This window comes from Bemisia tabaci, chromosome 9 (genome assembly GCF_918797505.1).
Source record: "Bemisia tabaci chromosome 9, PGI_BMITA_v3".
Taxonomy (NCBI): Eukaryota; Metazoa; Arthropoda; class Insecta; order Hemiptera; family Aleyrodidae; genus Bemisia; species Bemisia tabaci.
The window spans coordinates 35,376,885-35,397,763 of record NC_092801.1 but is presented as its reverse complement, the minus strand read 5'-3'; the positions used below and the strand labels follow the sequence as shown (position 1 = coordinate 35,397,763).

At 39.0% G+C, this 20,879-nt stretch overlaps 2 protein-coding genes across 8 annotated transcripts in view; one reads left to right on the top strand and one right to left on the bottom strand.

The window, feature by feature from the left end:
• The window catches only part of jus (EB domain-containing julius seizure protein), a 283,708-nt gene that overhangs the window by 78,468 nt on the left and 184,361 nt on the right, over nt 1-20,879 (bottom strand). For all 3 annotated transcript variants that reach the window (XR_002009308.2, XM_019050027.2, XM_072304427.1), the window contains exon 3: nt 2,325-2,480. Coding sequence is in view for 2 of the 3 variants with exons in the window: in XM_019050027.2 (XP_018905572.1) it covers nt 2,325-2,480 (156 nt within the window). In the remaining variant the exon portion in view is untranslated. The remainder of the gene's footprint in view (nt 1-2,324; nt 2,481-20,879) is intronic.
• On the top strand, nt 13,340-20,155 carry LOC109036084 (uncharacterized). 5 transcript variants are annotated; one of them, XM_072304202.1, is made up of 3 exons: nt 13,340-14,103; nt 15,862-15,954; nt 17,017-20,155. In XM_072304202.1, the coding sequence occupies exons 2-3, from the start codon at nt 15,891-15,893 to the stop codon at nt 18,756-18,758; spliced, it is 1,806 nt and encodes a 601-aa protein (XP_072160303.1). In that variant the 5' UTR covers nt 13,340-14,103; nt 15,862-15,890; the 3' UTR covers nt 18,759-20,155. The 5 variants fall into 5 exon arrangements, with proteins under 5 accessions (XP_072160303.1, XP_072160307.1, XP_072160306.1 ...); XM_072304206.1 differs by lacking the exon at nt 13,340-14,103 and adding an exon at nt 14,115-14,747; XM_072304205.1 differs by lacking the exon at nt 13,340-14,103 and adding an exon at nt 14,755-15,033.

The following is a 20,879-nucleotide window of genomic DNA, read 5'->3' as shown; positions in this document are numbered from 1 at the left end:
CGTTCAATTCCTTTTTGATAATCGCGATCTAATTTTAATCACATTTAATGCTGCACACGGAAATACATAATAATCAATATTCTCGCCCAGCAGGGTGCGGGGAGGAGGGGGAGTGAAAAAGAACCCCCCCAAAAAAAGCACTTCTAACCTTTTCAGTCTTTTTCCATCCTGAAACTCCAATCGGGACAAGTGTTGTAATACATTTAAACAAGCAATGCATTTTATTTTGGAAAATCGGCAATGTCGTAATATACAATCCGTGATCGTAAACTTAACAGTTTAGGCAACGTTGTATTTACGCTAAAAGTTGTGCGAGGAACAGACGAAGAGCCCTACTTAGTATCGCATGCGACGAACAGTAACCGAAATGCATTATAACCCCTGGATGCAACTATTCGGGCTCTACGGATGTCTGTGTTGCATACTCACGGAGTTGAAGGCGTTTTGACTTTCCGTGCACTCAACGCTTTACCCGCGATACGATGCAATGGTGGGTTGTACTGAGGGGATCCAAAATGACGGAAAGTCTTCAATTCCTCGTGTATACTACAAAAATATCTAGGGCACGAATAGTTTGAACACACGAGTATCTTTTGCGCTTCAGTTTCGATATCACGATGTGCTGAGCAAGATTTTTAAAGAAAATATTTTTGCACGAACTGATTGCGAGACGCACGGGTCGTAAGACAGTAAATTGGAATTTTTTAGCCAACGTGCTTAAAAAATCAGCCCTAAACTGAAAATCTCAATACAGAGGGAAAAAGCTGATACGAGCACAATTTTCCCTTAAAGAGATACTCTATTTGGTGCAATTTTATATTTGGTGCAGGATTTGTTGGGCCATCCTCAGTGAGCGCAGCCTCCTGAATTTTTTGCTACCAGTGTTGCACCAAACAGCGTATCTCTTTGAGAGAAACTTGTGCTCATATGAACTTTTCCCTCTGTATTGAGATTTTCAGCTTTATGCTGATTTTTAACGCACGTTGGCTAAAACATTCCAACTTACGAACTATTTTTGATTAAGATATGTCTTTGAGGAATGAACGTAGAACTGGAGGCGCTCTGTCGGGTGTTACCCTTTCCCGGACTAAAAGCCCTTTCTGGCATCAGAGAAAGCCGTTTCATCCTAAAACTAACATGAAAATAAACCTTTTTGGTACGCGGAGATTATCACGAGAGTTTTCAGAGAGTTCAGGAGTTCAATTATGTCAACAGTGGAGCAATGTCTGAGCAAAATTCATGCTACTTCTTTTTATCGATGGAAAAAGTATTTATTTGTGGAATTTTTGCATTGGCCACACAAGACGGGTGGGTTAAAAGGCGCGTTACTGCAGCTTTTTTACGCTGGCTGTGTTAAAGCCAAGACGCTGCACTGAAAAAATAGTATGCTGTTTTAGCACCTAGGATGTCAAAAATGTGTCTGATGATCCCAAAATGCTGCCTTTACTGCCCTTGCAGTTAACTTTACATCCTGCAAATGCAAATTCAACTGCGTGGGCAATCAAGGTTGCATCTTAGGATGACCAGACACATTTTTGACATCCTAGGTGCCAAAACAGCATACCATTTTTGCGGTGTGTCTATGGCAAGTATTTGGACGCGGAATTGATCGAATGACGCCAAGCTTGTGGCTTTAACTTGAACCGTCGTTCCGGCGAACGATGGAAATAAATCAATACATACATATGGACTAAACAATCAACACCTTGCAGTGAATTAGGTTTGATTGGGGCTATTAGCATTTTAGAGAGAGTGCAAATGGAACGATCCAATTATACCCTCTGTGACAAAAATGATTCAATTTAATTAAAAAGCTAGCTCCGGTCGTTAAAACTGAAAAAAATACTATTTGGAATATAGTGCAGCATATTTGCCCTGCCAAGCCACCCCTATCGAGGCAGTGTCATCAGTCTTTAATTGACGCATAATTGGACGAAATTCACCGGAATCAATCAATTATACTATTTACAAAAAACGTTGCCTGATTTCATCTCATATTTAATTATTTTTCACAAAAGAAAAATTAAATATGAGAAACCAAAAAGAAACCAAGGGTGTCACTACCGCAGTGGATGACGTCATTAAACGAATTTTTCAAAGCGCAATATCTTCGATAGAACGTAGAGAGTTGATGTTTGGACAGATCTTATTATTTTTAGCTAATCTACAAGAATCAAGCATCAGTGCACGATTCTGTGACCGGCGCAACTAACCAATTGGTGGGATCGTATTCGATAATTTGAATCAAAAAAACAAATAGGGAGTTTTCTTTCCATTAGAGTAGAAATGCAAAAAACGTTGAAAGATATGGCAAGGAGGCTGACCTTTTCCGCATTTGTCGATGTGGTTGGTGGCTGGAAGCTCTGGGAGGCACTGGCAAGACTTTTTGATGGCGTCACAGATGCCACCGTCGAACCCACACTCCCACGTGTTCTCACATTTGTCTCCGAACTTCTTCGTTCCGCTGTAGTATTTCGGAACTGCAACAAATCCAGACAAAAAACATCAGATTCAATGACTTCAGATCCTCGGAGAACCTGTTCTTTATCTGCAACACTGAGGCTCTTAAGTGTCGCTCTTTAAAAGCTCGTATTCTTGAGAATGGAGATGTTGCATGTGTGAGGGATTTGCGATTTGACCATTGATTCTTATGTAAAAGTTCGCGAGAAACAAGATGGTGCCACTGGTTTTCTCTGAAGTCATCTCCCAAGCTCAAAAAAAGCTCTCAAGTTGGGGCCAAAATGGAGGGGATATCCCACCCTACTCTGAGAGTTCACCTCTATATCAAAACAAACTCTCCATGCAACGATAGGGAGCAAATACATTAGCAGGGTTGCCACTTTATTTAGGGACTCCAAAACTGAAAACACGGCAACCCTGCTAGTGTATTTGCTCCCTATCTTTGCATGGAGAGTTTGTTTTGATATAGAGGTGGACTCTCAGGGTAGGATGGGATATCTCCTCCATTTTGGCCTCAATTTGAGAGCTTTTTTTGAGCTTGGGAGATGATTTCAGAGAAAACCAGTGACGCCATCGTGTTTCTCGCGAAATTTCACATAAAGCAATGGTTAAATCGTAAATCCCTCACACATGCAACATCTCCATTGGGCGTATTTGTGCCAAATGGAACATAAGACAGGTGGGAAAGAAATGGTGTGTTCATCAGTCGAGGGCCCTAAGAATGAATGTGAAAAACGTCCCCCTTGGATCCACCGATGGACTTATTTTGATAAAACGCTGACCACCTGGACATTCCGTGAACATTTTTAGTTAAATTTTTAGAAAGATTTTTTGTAAAAAGCATTTTCATGAGAAATCATGCTCTCAAAACCCTAAAAGCCATGGAAAAGTCAGATTCATCCGTGACATCTTTTTAGTTGACTTTTTAGAGAGCTTTTTTGTAAAAAGCATTTTCATGAGAAATCATGCTCCCAAAACCCTAAAAGCCATGGAAAAGTCAGATTCATCCGTGAAAACTTTTTAGTTGACTTTTTAGAGAGCTTTTTGTAAAAAGCATTTTCATGAGAAATCATGCTCCCAAAACCGTAAAAGCCATGGAAAAGTCAGAAAATGCTGCAATCAAAAAAAGGTTGTCACCATGCGAAATTTCTTCACGGCAGGCGACCCTTTGAGAACTTGCTTCTAAGAAGCAAATTTTCGAAGCGGGAATATTTACTTTCCGTTTCAGCCACAAGAATTAAGGAAAAATTGCACTGGAAAAAAAACAGATTGGATCTAGAGTCCAGACTCTTGAAAACATTGTCAAGAAAAATGACTCATGATTCAAGCAAATTTAAGCTTAAATCAAAAGAAAATCCGCTGGAATTAAGAGGCTTGGTTCTTGATTTAAGCTTAAATCTGATTGAATCAAGAGTATTTTTTCTTGTCGATGTTTTTAAGAGTCTGGACTATAGATCCAATGTGTTTTTTTTCCAGTGTGAGGGACTTCGAGGACAAAGCGAGTTAGTATACTTTTAGCTATTTTAAGAAATAATTGTTTAAAGTTTCAATATTTTGTAAAAACAGGGAGCCTCAAGACGGCAAAGAATGTTTAAAATAACTTTCTTATGCTTTAAAATTTGATTTTCATTGTGAATTCTTCAGAGAAAACACTTCAAAATTAGTTGGATTGCATTTCGCAAAAAGGAACCGAGAGCATTCCAATGTCGCTAAAATTCTGCAACTTTGTTTGCCTTGCAAATATACACAGATTATCTAAACCAATTTTATCTTTACTCCCAATAATCTATAACTTAAAGATGTAAATTACCTTTGTGAAATTAATGTTTTGCATGAATTCAGTAATTTTATTGAATGAATGAATATAAGATACACAATCTTAGCAACATTGGAACGCTCTGGGGTTCCTTTTTGCAAAATGCAATCCAGTTTTGGTTGAAATCATTCATAACTCAATTTTTTTCCGGGAACTATACTTATGTGCCTTGTTTTCCAAGCCCCTCCATGCTTACACTACTCAATATTCACATGGACATATTTCTGCCAAATAGAACTACGTGCATGAAGACATGAGCCCTGAGATCCATTACAATATGAGGACTTATCTGTAACAATAGCGGATGTGAAAAATTACCTCTTCGAAACACGCTTAAAAAACTGTTTTGTTCACACAAAAATTTAATATGTTTGGCTCTGGCATAATGTACAGACCTCGAAGATCACATCTCAAGTATTTTCTCAAAATTTTCTCGATGCCAAAACAGTTTTTTGAATGTATTTCAAAAAGGTAATTTTTCACATCCGCTATTGTTACAGATAAGTCCTCATACATAGCAGGGCTCTCGTCACAATGCACATAGTTCCATCCGACAGAAATACGTCCATGTACGTATCGACGTTAGTATTTCCGCGCATAAAACGAACAAATACAGCGTTCTTTCAGGCAAGCAACGGCGGAAAAAGAATCAAATCGTTGAAAGCTTGCTTTGGCAGCGCGAGCGAACATTTCGTAGCCTCCAGTGAGATGCGAGAGAATCCACATATTTTCCTTTCACCCCCATCAACCCCACATTCTCGCTCATATCGCGTTGTGAGCTCCAGGCAAAACCCCGCTGGACTTCATTCCTTCGGCTCAGCGGCGTGGTGCACTCTGCGATATATCGATTGATACACCCCTTAAACCTATGAAAAACGATCGATTTTCAAAGCCCTCGCAACGAACACCATGATAATCGATTCTTCACCATTGTTTCAAATGGGATAATATCGATCGTCGATATATCGATTATAACGCCTCGCCACTGCTCCGGCTAAAGTCCCATTGTCTGCCTCGTACTTGGCAGTCGGCCACTCGGTGTCTGTATTTACAACACCATTCTGATTCTCCAATGAAAAATCACGCGACTCCCGATAGAAACCCGTTGAAGATACGTGTTTTTTGCTCAAAAGTGGTAATGTTTGTCGCTTTCCTCCTCCCACTAGCTTTTCATCTTCTATTTAGATTTTTATTCTTCAAAATCACTCCTAAGGGCGTAAAAATAAGCTGTGTCTCGTCTTTGGTAAGGGTGCAGAGTATGAAATTCCTCCATGCAGCGGGGATTTCCAATCCAGCCAATCACATTGCGAGGATTTCCAATCCAGCCAATCACATTGCGAGGATTTCCAATCCAGCCAATCACATTGCGAGGATTTCCAATCCAGCCAATCACATTGCGAGGATGAAATTGCGGATCTCGATTTGCGGCGATGCAGACGTCTTGTCGTACTTTACTTTTTACGAAGTGGTTATTAGGAATTACGGTACCGTCGAATAACGTTTTATCCGAAGGTGCCCTAAAACTAAAAACTAAAAACCTAAAAACTATAAATGAATCAAATTCAAAACTACTAAAATCTCTATATTCGTAGCTCCAAAATCACTGATGACCTAATACTTTACATGTTAACATAGGATTTTTTATTTCATCCATTAGATACAAAATTCGGATAGATGGAAAAGCTAGAAAAACTAAAATTACCAAGGGTAAAACTGTTCAAAAAGATTCCATAGTTTGGTTATCTAAGTCATAACATTTAATTAAAGACTCGAATGTTAAATAAACCATTATATACATAACAAACACCAAGATTATTAAAATAGTCAAAAACGAAAAATCATAAAAAAATGTTATTTGTTCTATTGTAAAACTATTTTGAAATCTTACATTTCTTCACATTCCTATTTCTAAAGAAGAATTAAAATCTTTTTTAAAAAACGTTTAAAACGCCAAATAACGTTTTATTCAAAGGTACCGTGCCGTCGAATAACGTTTTACGAAGGTACCGTACCGCGAGTGACCTTTTATTCGAAGGCACCGTTACCGTACCGTCAAATAACGTTTTATTCAAAGGTAACGTACTGCTGATAATGCACATAGTTCCGTTTGGCAGAAATACGTCAGTTTGGTAATTATTCGTGACGACATTGGCTCAAACTGCATGATAGATGCTTTAAAATGTCGATTTTCTTTGAGGAAGGGGGGTCCCCAAAACTCCCCTGCCATCCCTAGTTCGAAGTGCCTGAATCCGCCTATGAAGAAAACTGAATGTTCTTCCTTAACAAGTCAGAATAATACAGCCATGTAGGTGATTTTGTAAATACTGCCGTGCCAAGGAGGAACGTCGCATAGTGGATCGAGTCAATTAGGGAGGTCGGACATGAAATTTATACTAAAGCTGGAAATTTTGATGTTTATTTCGTCACATATTAATTTCAGGGGTACTTTTGAAAGAAAAATTTACGAGGAAACCAATGAAACCACTTTCAGAACCTAAATTTTTTGTATAAATGGAGTTATAAGCGTTTAAAGTTTCCAAATTTTGTCCGACCTTTCCTATTGAATCGTTCCACTGTGCGTCGTATGAACGTCGTTACCAAGTTGCTTTTGATAAAATACGAAGTTACTAGGAAAGTTATGAATATTTTTTCCCAATTTTTCAAGCATCATTTTTTGCAGATTAATCTTACATATCTAAAAATTTCTAGGAAAAATATGCATAACTTCCTTCTAACAACAATATTTTATCGAAGGAAATTTGGCAACTCACGTATGTTCATACGGCGTTTTTCCTTAGCACGACAGAATGAGTTCGTGCCCTGGCTGGTTCCTTTTTATAAGCGATGTTTATTTTCACAGGCCGCGAACTGGTGAACGCAAAAATTGTTGACAGCCCTCCTTTCTTTGCATGCGAATTGGAAAGGATTAAAAGAGAGATCAGGCATGGCGACGGAACAAATAAAGCAATGAGAGAAAAGAGGCACTTCACGCATACTTCAAAACTGCCATGCCGTGGAAAAGTGGAAAAACGCCGTATGGAAATCCGGTCATTGCCAAATTCACGCTGTTAAATACGAATTTTCGTGGAAATATATCCGTTGCCAACTTTCGCGGGAGAGGAAACAAGAGTTATTTCTTACACAGTTAAACATTTCGGGGTGAAATTCTGGGACGGAGTCTATCTAGCGCTCAAAACCACCTGCCGTTCTAAGGAAAAACGCCGTACGAGCATTCAAATGTTGCCGAATTGCCTCTTGAAAAATATTTATTTTTGAAGAAACTTATGAATATTTTTCATTGACATTTTCATTTTTTGCATGATTTCAGTAATTATGTTGCATAGAATGCAAGTTGCACAATCCTAGAAACATTGGAATGCACATGGCTCTTGATTATTTTTTTTTTCTTAAAATGCAATCCACTTAATCTCTAGTGCCTATCTGGAAATTTCATGAAACAAACATTCGAACCGTTTACCCAAAAATGAGTATTTTTACGGTGAAAATGGTCCAGTAGACAAGGCACAAATTTCAGCATTCTGATACACGCTTCATAGCCAGAATTTCACGTAAAACACGATGCGCACAACGAAAATTACCGAAATCAACTCCTCGCGAAGATATTCAATGATTCTTGATGCGTGAAATCAAACCACCCACTCATGAAAACTCAATGCTGTACGTGACTCACATCGCGCTCTAAACGCTATCAATCTCTGCGATATAAAAATCTGGCAACCTCAATCTTGACACTTTGGCTCAGTTATAGCAAATTGCTAATAGTTTGAACAACACATGATGGGAAATGAACATTGCTCGATTGAGAAGCTTGCTGAAACCGTTGTAGTGCACGATTTGACTCACGTGAGTTTCTTATGAGCGGGCAGCTCAGATTTCTCGTAACCAATGTGAAATAAAAACGTTAACATCTTTGTTAGGAGTTGATTTCGGCAATTTTCATCGCGCGAATCGTGTTCGAAGTAAAATTCTGGTCAAGAAACATGATATCACGATGTGCTGAGCAAGATTTTTAAAGAAAATATTTTTGCACGAACTGATTGCGAGACGCACGGGTCGTAAGACAGTAAATTGGAATTTTTTAGCCAACGTGCTTAAAAAATCAGCCCTAAACTGAAAATCTCAATACAGAGGGAAAAAGCTGATACGAGCACAATCATTTTTTGCAGATTAATCTTACATATCTAAAAATTTCTAGGAAAAATATGCATAACTTCCTTCTAACAACAATATTTTATCGAAGGAAATTTGGCAACTCACGTATGTTCATACGGCGTTTTTCCTTAGCACGACAGAATGAGTTCGTGCCCTGGCTGGTTCCTTTTTATAAGCGATGTTTATTTTCACAGGCCGCGAACTGGTGAACGCAAAAATTGTTGACAGCCCTCCTTTCTTTGCATGCGAATTGGAAAGGATTAAAAGAGAGATCAGGCATGGCGACGGAACAAATAAAGCAATGAGAGAAAAGAGGCACTTCACGCATACTTCAAAACTGCCATGCCGTGGAAAAGTGGAAAAACGCCGTATGGAAATCCGGTCATTGCCAAATTCACGCTGTTAAATACGAATTTTCGTGGAAATATATCCGTTGCCAACTTTCGCGGGAGAGGAAACAAGAGTTATTTCTTACACAGTTAAACATTTCGGGGTGAAATTCTGGGACGGAGTCTATCTAGCGCTCAAAACCACCTGCCGTTCTAAGGAAAAACGCCGTACGAGCATTCAAATGTTGCCGAATTGCCTCTTGAAAAATATTTATTTTTGAAGAAACTTATGAATATTTTTCATTGACATTTTCATTTTTTGCATGATTTCAGTAATTATGTTGCATAGAATGCAAGTTGCACAATCCTAGAAACATTGGAATGCACATGGCTCTTGATTATTTTTTTTTTCTTAAAATGCAATCCACTTAATCTCTAGTGCCTATCTGGAAATTTCATGAAACAAACATTCGAACCGTTTACCCAAAAATGAGTATTTTTACGGTGAAAATGGTCCAGTAGACAAGGCACAAATTTCAGCATTCTGATACACGCTTCATAGCCAGAATTTCACGTAAAACACGATGCGCACAACGAAAATTACCGAAATCAACTCCTCGCGAAGATATTCAATGATTCTTGATGCGTGAAATCAAACCACCCACTCATGAAAACTCAATGCTGTACGTGACTCACATCGCGCTCTAAACGCTATCAATCTCTGCGATATAAAAATCTGGCAACCTCAATCTTGACACTTTGGCTCAGTTATAGCAAATTGCTAATAGTTTGAACAACACATGATGGGAAATGAACATTGCTCGATTGAGAAGCTTGCTGAAACCGTTGTAGTGCACGATTTGACTCACGTGAGTTTCTTATGAGCGGGCAGCTCAGATTTCTCGTAACCAATGTGAAATAAAAACGTTAACATCTTTGTTAGGAGTTGATTTCGGCAATTTTCATCGCGCGAATCGTGTTCGAAGTAAAATTCTGGTCAAGAAACATGTATCAGAATGCTTAAATTCGTACCTTGTCTAGTGGTCCATTCGGCAACGTTCAAGTGCTCATACGGGGTTTATGCTTGGCGAGGGAGGAAACTTAGTGAAAGTTTATCGACGCTTCGGAAAAGGGCGAGGCTACATATGCAAACACAAAGTCAACACATCATTACTCCCGTCCACTTGAGCATCTCCGGCTCCCCGTCGCCCGTCGTCGCTCTATCAGAAAAAGCTTTCAATCTTGATATTAATTTTTAAACTTTTCCCAACCCTTATTTCTGCAGGGTTGCGAGAACTTCATCACCTTCGATAGGTCAGTTGCAAACTTTTGCCAGAGCAAAAATAAGAGTTGTTTCTGTCAGTAAATGTCCCAAAAATTACGATAGGCGCATTGGCAAAGTTTGAAATGCACTTCTAACTTCACAATCTGCGTAAGAAATTTCCCAACCCTTATTTCTGTAGGGTTGCTAGAACTTCTTCGCCTTCAATAGGTCAGTTGCAAACTTTTGCTAGAGCAAAAATAAGAATTTTTTCAACCAGAAAATGTCTTAAAAATCACGATAAGCGCATTGGCAAAGTTTGAAATGCATTTATAACTTCACAATTTGCGTAAGGAATTTGCGTAATTTTTTTAGCTTCCCGCTTCAAAAAATATACTGCGGAACAGGTAATGATGGAGAAAGGAGGTATTCAAAAATGATTATAAGAGGAAATACACCAAGAAGCGCTTAATCTTTGGTCAACCAAATTGTATATCGATCTCTTAGAGTCAAATACGTCCAATTTTGAGCGTTTGATTGCGCGTACACCACGCTGCAGCACAGTAAAAGTACAAAATATAAAAGAGAAAAATTAAAGTGCTGTGGAAATCACTAAAGTTGACACGGAGTCACCTCAATATTCACAAAATACGCATTTTACTTTCTTTTAATACATATGCCCCTCCCCCATCAATTGAAATGAGAATAGACCATGCAGAGCGTGTAAAAATTTCAAAATCTTGAGTTGAAAAACGCTAACTCCGCGAGTGTAAATATTAGAACCTATTACAGAGCGGAGCGGCGTGTTAGCAGCGCGAAACGCGCACTTTTTCCCCCATCAATTTAAATAAGAATAATTAATTTAGAGTGTGCAAACATTTCAAAATCACGAGTTGAAAAACGCGGACTCCACGAGTTTATATATTAGAGCTAAACACAGAGCGGAGCGGTGTGCTGCCAGCGCGACGCGCGCATTGGCGCCTACAAACCCAACAGGGATACTTCACGCATTGCGCAATGCGTGAAGTATCCCTGTTAGGTTTGTAGGCGCTAATGCGCGCGTCGCGCTGGTCGCCCTCGCCTGCTGCGCCACCGCGGCTTGCCACGGCGCTTCAAGCAACTATTTCGCAACAGAGGTGTTGCACAGTATCATACGAAATTGAAGGCGCTCCAACTTATTAATAATGACAGGCACCACGCCTCGCAAACTAAATCAAGATACTACGGCACAAAAAGAAAAAAAAAAGAAAAAAAAATCGAGCAAACACTCATTCTTCAAAGACATTATACATTTTCAACCGAAAATGTTGTGAGCAATCGTCGTTTGTATTTACAAGTGGACCAATTAACTGTGGGTCTCAATTGGTGAGCGGACTAAAACTCCCTTGCCGAAAAAACGCGTGGACGTAAACTGCTAGGAAAAACTTGTGCGCGGACAAAAAATAATTGACAAAATGTCCTATAACCAATGCAAATGATAGATGAAGGCAATCAGTAACAGGTTAACACATGAAAAATTACCAGACGGGTAAGGAGTTGGAAGATCAGTGATGTTTTAGTGATTGGCAGATGTTTCAGAAATTTCCTGACTTTCCCTAATTTTCCTGGTTTTCCAGACCGCCGGAAACCCTGCTTCCGTCTCCTTCATCCCTCCCTTTTCCTCTCTCCCTCTCTCTCCACTTTTTGGACCTGGGACCCAAGACAAAAAGACATCTTCCCTTCGTATCTTGGCAATAGTGGAGGCGTTTACTTTCGAGACTCCAACATTCAACTATTGACTTACGTTTCCGGTCGATGTTGAACAACGTGTTGAGTATTTCGTTTCGCAAACTTACCGAAGTTTCGCAAGTTCGGCTCATTGCGTCATCCGAGACTTATCATCCAACTAAAAGGTAGGTCAACAACCGGAAAAAGGGCAATAACTGTTCTGCCGTTCTAAGGAAGAACGCCGTATGAACCTTCAGGCGTTGCCGAATTTCCCTTGATAAAACACAAATTTCTTTGTCAACTTATGAATATTTTTCTTCCAATTTTTCAGATAATTCTGCTCGCAATGGAGATGTTGCATGTGTTAGGGATTTGCGATTTGACCATTGATTCACATGTAAAAGTTCGCGAGAAACACGATGGTGCCACTGGTTTTCTCTGAAGTCATCTCCCAAGGTCAAAAAAAGCTCTCAAAGTGAGGCAAAAATGGATGGGATATCCCAACTTACCCTGAGAGTCCACCTCTACATCAAAACAAACTCTCCATGCAAAGATAGGGAGCAAATACATTAGCAGGGCTGCCGTGTTTTCAGTTTTGGAGTCCCCAAATAAAGTGGCAACCCTGCTAGTGTATTTGCTCCCTATCTTTGCATGGATAGTTTGTTTCGATGTAGAGGCGGACTCTCAGGGTAGGATGGGATATCCCTTCCATTTTTGCCTCACTTTGAGAGCTTTTTTTGAGCTTGGGAGATGATTTCAGAGAAAACCAGTGGCACCATCGTGTTTCTCGCGAACTTTTACATAAAAATCAACAGTCAAATCGCAAATCCCTCACACATGCAACATTTCCATTCCACCGGAAAATCTTGGGAATGTGAAGGGAAAATATTCATAAGTTTCCTTGGAAATTAAAATTTTTTCGGAGTAAATTTGGCAACTCTTGAATGTTCATACGGCGTTCTTCCTTAGCACGGCATTGTTGCAGGTTGCTCCCTCACAGTTCGTCATTTCCGTCAGAAAGGAACGTAACCTCGACTCAATGTTGCTTACGTTACCTACGTTACGGGGTATACATATCTTCCAATGTCTTTTAAACCTTTGGTAAAGGATCGATTAACAGGGTGTTCGCGGCGAACACCTTAATGATCGATTCTTTACCATAGCTTCAAAAGGAGACATATTGATAAGCAATCGATCATTTTCGCCTCGCCACTACTCCAAATCGTCGTCTCCCGGACGAAAGAACGTAACTCCATTCTAAGGTTGCAAAATTGACTCAAACAATTCAATATTTAACCAAAATAGACCTGTGCAATTTTTGTCAAAAATTGGTCCGATTTTTCGCATAAAATCAGAAGAAAAATCAGTGAATTTTGCAGTCAGAAATGCTCCAAATTCTCCTGGTAAAAATGCAATCTGCGCAAGGAAATTCGGCAACATTGAAATGCAGTTACGTTCCTTCGTGCGGGAAACGACGAAATGTGACCCCTCCCTTTTTCTCCGTGGACTTAGGTCCTTTTTAGCATACACGGTTGAATTTCATGTCGATGCCATAGAAAAAAAAGGAGGTGTTTGCATCTCGGGCATCTTGGAATTTTTTGATGACTTGATGACGTAGGTGGGTACAGCGACGTTTAGCTAAATATGAAAAACGGACCATAATGTCCGATTTTTTTACTTAAATCAACTCATTATATAATTTCAAGCACTTTTTATAAAATGACTTTTTTCCTTAAATTACACCATTTCCAAGAAAATCGACAGGATAAAAACGTCGCCTGTACCCACCTACGTCATCAAGTCATCAAAAAATTCCAAGATGTCCGAAATGCAAACACCTCCTTTTTTTTGTCTATGTGTCGATGCTACTTTTAAAAAAGGTGATTTTCATGACAGATCAACAGCAGCGCTAGAGCTTCCCGGATGAGAATTAAATATTCAGTATTTTTATCAGCTGAAAATGCTGCGCTTATGAAATATTAATACGTGATAAGGGCGCCAACGCACAACGTCAACCAGATGCCAGAAAATAGATTACGGAGATCAGTCCATGAGCGTAGGGGAAATTGCTCCGTTTTACCTGACTGTCCTTTTTTTCAGTTCTGGTGCAAAAAAGACAATTTTTAAGTGCCAGTTTCGATGGATTTCACTATTGAGCCGTAAAGTCTATATGCTTCGTGCGCTCATAAACCGACTTCAAAGTGAAATTACTCATTCCTGCGTCCGTTACGCTAAGCATAGAATCGTATTTTGATCGATGAGACTTATGAAATATTGAACACTCTTTGGAATATTCTGCCTTCGTAAGGAAGAACGTCACATGAGCCCTCAGTTTTTACCAAAGTTCCCTTACTGAGGTACTAGTTTTATGAAAAGCTCGTGAATATTCTTCTTCTAATTTTTTAAGGGAATTTTACTCTCGCTTTAGCCTAAAGTATCCTAACAGAAAAATGTTTTTAACATTCGCTGAAATAAGTATGTTTTCGGAGAAAGTTTTGCAACATTTGAATGGTTACCGTTTTTCCCTCAAAACTACAGTCCACATTGCTGACGTTATCTACTAAAGTAATACTAATTTCATGATGGTATTCCACCCAAAACTCAAATTTGAAGCATATCAATTCAAATTGGTGGAGCAAACTGAAGTTCAAACAACGATAATCATGAAAGTGATGACTGAGTGCACAAATGTCTGGGAGCCAATTTTGTTGACGCTTTATCCTATTTTTTAAGCTTTCAATACCAGTCTCCACAAATAGAGACATCAGGAAAACAAGTAGACTGTCTCCTTAACATCCTTTACAGGAAAAAGAGATTGTAATCTGGTTTATATCATGAAGCTTCATCTTATACTTATTGCTGGCTCTAATCAACCTGTATCGTGGATTTAGAAACAACAAAAAATGCAGAATCAATTTCATTCATTCTTAAACCACACAAAGAATGCTCCATGCACATCCGAAATTCATGGACACACAGTGACCGACTCAATTCTACTGTAGTGAGTTTATCTACCGGCACTTTTTGAATGGATAGAAGCATCAGATAAAGGGACTACTGTGTCATCACGTTTTAACGGTGACATAATTAGCCTCATTTCGATACTTTAATGGCAAAGAACCATCTTTTGTATGAATAACCTTTCCTAAATGTGCGGTCCTGTATGTTTACGTGCATTTTTAAGAAACAGTAAAAATAGATAATTTCGATATTGGTCGGTCAACTCGCTGACGCCATCTTTCGAGCGTTTCGAGGAAGTTTAAATCTGAATCCTATTATGTTAAATTGTGAGTGTTTTAATGTGGATTTTTCTGAAGGTAAGAAAAGGAAACTGCGCCTTGGCTTTCGGTCGGATAAACCGAACTTTGGTACGGATAACCGAAATTTTTGTTTAAAAATAGTTAGTTAGTTAGTTAGTGATAGAGTCTTAGTAAACATTAAAAATGTATACTCTCTTGAACTGATAAAACTCGGTCTCTGAACCCGCAAACTTCGGTTACCTGTGCTGATTTTTTTTAAAAAATTCATGATGTGAAGCATTTTTGCCCCGCCGATCATTCCCATTCAACGCTTTTGACTATGTTGACAATTGGTCGATAAAAAGTCCACCCATGGAGTCCAAAAAGGAGGTCCAAATTCCATGGAGTGGAAAATACCTTATTCCATAAAAAATACACTATACTCGGCACTTAGCGTTTAGCTCTTATTCACTGGAAAAAAAAACACATTGGATCTAGAGTCCAGACTCTTAAAAACATTGACAAGAAAAGGTACTCTTGATTCAATCAGAATCTAGCTTAAATCAAGAACCAGCCTCTTAATTTAAGCGGATTTCGTTTTGATTCAAGCAAAACTCCGATTGAATCAAGAGTATTTTTTCTTGTCAATGTTTTCAAGAGTCTGCACTCTAGATCCAATGTGTTTTTTTTCCAGTGTTCTGTGTCAAACTTTAGGTTTGCATCTCCAGTATAAATGTCTCAGATGATTATTTAAACCGGTAATCTTAGTCTAACCACCCTTCGAGAGACTGAACCGAGTGTTGCAATGGATGAGGAATATTATTTTCACTATAAGTTCATCAATATTCATGATGTTCTTGGCATGGTATGTTTCAGAAACTTTTTGAGAAGAGAAGGAGACGAGGATGGAGCGATTTGTAATCATTTTACTTCTTGGCTGTGCGATTTTTGTTGCCGGAAAAACCGATGGTATGCAAATTCTCTTGCCTCCGTCAGTTTTCTGTGCCTCTCGCAAGTTGTCAAGAATGTACTTCCTCCATTCAGCATGATTATAAATAATCCATTAAAGAGAGGGCAACCTGCTTCAATATATTTCGATAGTTTCACGTGTTCAAATGTAAACACATTTTCCCAACTTGCGAGGATCACCACTGTTTTTACTTGACTTCCCATCCATAAAAATATTTGACTGTTCATATGATCTTCAAGAGTTTCCTTTCGGTAAAATGTAGAAGAAATATTTGTCGAGATGATTCCTATGCAGCAAAGATATCGGCATAAGTCAGAAAGCCCCTTCAAATGGGTGCTATACAATTTGAGCTATGGAGAGGTCGAAATATTCGTGACACGCATTTCGCAACGCTTCTTGAGGTGTTTCAAAATTTCTATTCTTACCTATATCCCAATTTATCGAGGGAAAAACATTATTGCTTAAATAAATTGGCCAGATTCAATTAGAATCAGCCGTATTGAATTTTAAGTTGCATTACTTTTCATATTGAATTAACGTTTTTTTGAGGATAATGAAGCAGTTTATTACCTTGAAACTCTAAGAATATACTACAGATTATAGATAGCATATGCACATGAGTTCAAAGTAGAATACTGCTTAGTTCATTAGTAAAAAAAGTATACTACACCAGTAGTAATTACAACATACAAAGGAATTTCGGTATTGTTTAATGCGAGTGAGTAGGATGGTTCTGGTCAAAGCTGTTCAATAATTAGCTACAAGAAAAAAATGCAGGCATTATCAGGAAATTAAGTTGATTCGTTCTCGAACTGATAAAAAGGATGATAGGAGATCGATTAGATGGGAAAGACTCACTGTGGGTATTCCTACAGTGAGTCTCATCCTCTGCCAGTGCCTGCTCAATAGGGTAGCCTATCCGAGAATCAAACCTGAGACCTCCTGACCAAAGATCCAGCATAATAATTACACCACCGGAGAACAAAAAAAACGATTTGAGTGCGTTTGAAAATTTGAATCTTTTTTTTTAAAAAAAGAAGAAAAAATATTTTGGTTTACAGGTAGAACATTTGTGGACAAAACATTATGGCTCAAAGAATTTCACGAAATACCCTCCAAACACATTTATCTCACAGCACCCTTGCGGTTTGGAAAGACGACCAATATGGAAATGATGAAGGAATTTTTCAGCATCACTAACAACGAAAAGCAGACCCGTGATCTTTTCGAGGATACCCTAATTAATTCCAAAGAAAATACTTTTTTTAACGCATATTTTCGAAAATATCCAGTAATGCACTTAAATTTCCAACCTCTTTTGTCCACGACGAATAAACTAACCTTCAGGGAAAACATGTGCAAAATATTCACTGATGTAAGAAACAACACTGACCCAACACTTTTCCTATTAACCACCGAGAAAAAAATCGCAAAATTAAGGAAATTGAATAAAGCGTGTACAGAAAAGTTTGAATTCGAAAAATTTACAATTAATTACACGAAGGCCCTGTACAAACATTATGGCCGGAAAATAATCGTTCTGATCGACGAAATGGACGCTTTGACACGCGCTATTTTAAAAAGGAACATCAAAGAGCAAAATGAGACAGTATTGGAGTTTAAGCTAATACTACAAAAATGGTTGGAAAGTAACGAACACATTGAGAAAACATTCAGTGTTGGATCTGTGTCCACAACCCATCTAACTCATATGGATCCTTATCCAGACTGCATCGAAAAAGTAGTTTTCAACGATAATGAGCGGTACGCGAAATACTTCGGCTTTAGCGACAAAGAAGTAGAGGATCTACTCGAGAAAGCCTCTCTAACAGACAAGCTACAGAGATTCAAATCGTACTACGATGGGTATGGTGTCGCCTACTCCGATCTCCGGGTGTACAACACAATTTCCCCGATCGAATTCATAAAGTACCGAAAATTTGCGCCCTACTGGTCTGAATCGGTCGATCCATTGAAAAATGATTTTCAGGGTCTCTTCTCACGACCTGAGATCGGATCCCTGGTCGAGAAGGCCATTTTTTGGGACATGAACGAACTACCAGAACTCGAACACCTACAGCATCCAATCGGAAAAGATGTGTTCCACACCATACGGGGCAATGCCATCGTCGCTTCGAAGGACGTGGTTGCAGCCGGCGACATTCTCTTTGATTACCTCAAGGAGTCCGGTTACCTAGGTGACGCCGGTTACTCCGGGTTATTGGTAGCGACCAATCAGGACGCCGCTTTCGCCCTGGGGACGACTTTGGCGCGAGATTCGAACTACTACCAGAATGCGCGTAATATCTCCTCCTCTGCGAAGACGAGACTCGTCGAGGCTTTGAAGAATCTGGCGACGTCCAAGGAAACGATGAAAGAACTAGCAGGGGCGGTCCATGGACTTTTCCAACCGGCTTGTTCGTTGGTAACCGATGAGAGAGTGTCTTTTGCGGGCCCAATTTTCACAATTCTCGCCTACGAGGACCCGGAAGTCTTCGAGACGGTGCTGTCACCCTTGCGTGTTGGGGATCAGCCCAACAGACCAGACGTGGTGCTCGTTCGCAAGGATTCTGTCGCGTTTGTGCTCACGCTGAGACGGGGGAAAAGTGCCCGCGAGGCTGCTGAAGCTGCTTTGAACTCGGAATATGAGAGGATCTTTGAGGAGGATTTGAGGGGTGTCGAGATTGAGTCGAAAATTTTCGTAGGACTCAATTTGGATGTTGACTGTGGAGTGTCGATTGGTTTTGGGGAGGACGGGATACAAGTGAATGAAATTAAGGATGGTAAGCAGTCCAATCGATGAGACTGGATGAGGGACAGACATCGTCACCTTAAATGCGACGCTTAAAAGTTTCTGCCGCCATTTTATTTTTATAGAGAAATTGTTGGTTACACTATTGTGTGCGGTGTATTTCCTAAGAAAAGGGTAAAATTACCAAGAATTCAGGGTTCTATTTGATCCCAGTTTTTTCTTGGTAAAATTACCATTTATGGCATTGGTAATTTTACTGGACCTTGGTAAAAACGCCAATATTTTTTATCGACTGTGGTAGAATTACCGAGATAAAATGGCAAAGTTACCGGGAATCGATTACCAATAAAAGTGGTATTCTTACCTGAAAAAAACAGTAAAAATACCGGTTTTTAGGTAAGCCTACCAGTCTGTCTTGGTAATATTACCAATAATTGGTAAAAAAAAGTGAGATGGTAAAGGTACCAACGGACCGTGATAAAAACGCCGAGAATTTTTTTTCAGTGAAGGACAGACATCGTCACCTTCCAGCCAAAACATCACAAGCGCCATGCGACGCTTAAAAGTTTCTCCCGCCATTTTATTTTTATAGAGAAATTGTTGGTCGAAGCTGTCCGAAAATTTTACTGAATTTTGTTTGTGATGCCGATAAAATTCGGTGAAATTTTCAAACAGATTCAACCAACAATTTCTCTGTAAAAAAATAAAATGGCGGCGGAAACTTTTAAACGTCGCATGGCGCTTGTGATACTTTGGCCAGAAGGTTATGACTCGCAGAAGTATGAATCCTTGTGAGATAGTGATAATTTTGAACATGGAAAATATTCACGCGAATACTTTTTAAATGGTTGAACCCTCTCTTCTGTCTAATCTTATAGGACAGTAATTTTAACCAGACGTATACTGGGTAGGTCTGTATGAGCCTATACTGCCGTACTAAGGAAGAATGACGTATGAGCCTCCAGACATTGCCATATCTCCTTCAATAAAAATCGAATTTACTGTTATAATAAGGAATACTTCTCTTCAAAATTTCCAGACACTTTTGTTCGCATTTTAATATAAAAGATCTGAAAATTTCAAGGAAAAATGTCCAAAACTTTCTTCAAAAATACATGTTTTATCCGCGGTAAAATTTGGCAAATCTCGAATGTTCATATGATGTTTTTCTTAGCACGGCAGTATTTAAGCCTGCGCCAATTTTCATCCTGATCGTAACGATCACTCATGAATCTATTTGCACTTTTTATCCCATGTGGAAGTTTACGAAGTAAAGAAACTAAGGTATTGATGAATTCATCTTCAAAAAAAAAAACGACAAAAACCTTTAAAATGGTCCAACAATTAATGTAAATTGGAAAAGGAAGGAACACAGTATCAGTGACGGTTATACTCTTGAGGTGAATGAATAATACTTATTTGAGGTAATAAAATGTACTTAAAAGTCAGCTCATATTCTCATACACGCTTTAGCACCAAATGGACTCTGATTCTGACCGCATGATTTATACCGGTTTGTTAAAACATAAACTCTGTGCGATAGCTTAAATGAATGAGTTCAAAAGATACAATTAATTACAGTTCGGACTTCGGAGAGTGAGGAGAGGAGTCGCTCTGCAGCGATCACATTTACATGATGCAACTATTTTAACTTGAGAGCAACGCGGTATTGCCTACACGGACATTTGAAGGGGTTTTCTGATTCAGATAATTCGCTACTCGGGCACAGCTCTATTCAAGGAGGGATTGGAGAGTGAGAAACCGCTGTAGGTTAATCAAACAAGAGAGCTCTTCTTAATGGTATGTTTGTGCGGAAAACATGCGCATGCATTAAACATGCAAGTTCATGTTTATATTGATATTTTTTAGCAATTAGCTAAAAAATATCAATAGCAATTCCTTCAGTTTAACTTGATTTACAAGTACCCAAAATGAATGTCAACTGTAGTGAACAAAGCCAGTAAACGGGCTAATCCATTTCCGCATAGTTCTTTTTGGCAGAAATACATTCAATTTGAAATTCGGTCATTTAAGGTGATTCGACGGACGCCATTTTTGTGTCAGTGCGACGTGCGATATACAGCATCGATTCGTTCCGTAATTTGAGCTACTTGTCATTTTTTTCGAATTTTGAGATCGCACTTCTGTTGTCACGAGACTGAAGTGCGATCT

Coding starts and splice junctions, on each gene's coding strand:
- LOC109036084 (XM_072304202.1), top strand. CDS start 15,891: ATGGAGCGATTTGTAATCATTTTACTTCTTGGCTGTGCGATTTTTGTT. Junction 15,955..17,016: donor TGTTGCCGGAAAAACCGATG/GTATGCAAATTC, acceptor TTTGGTTTACAG/GTAGAACATTTGTGGACAAA.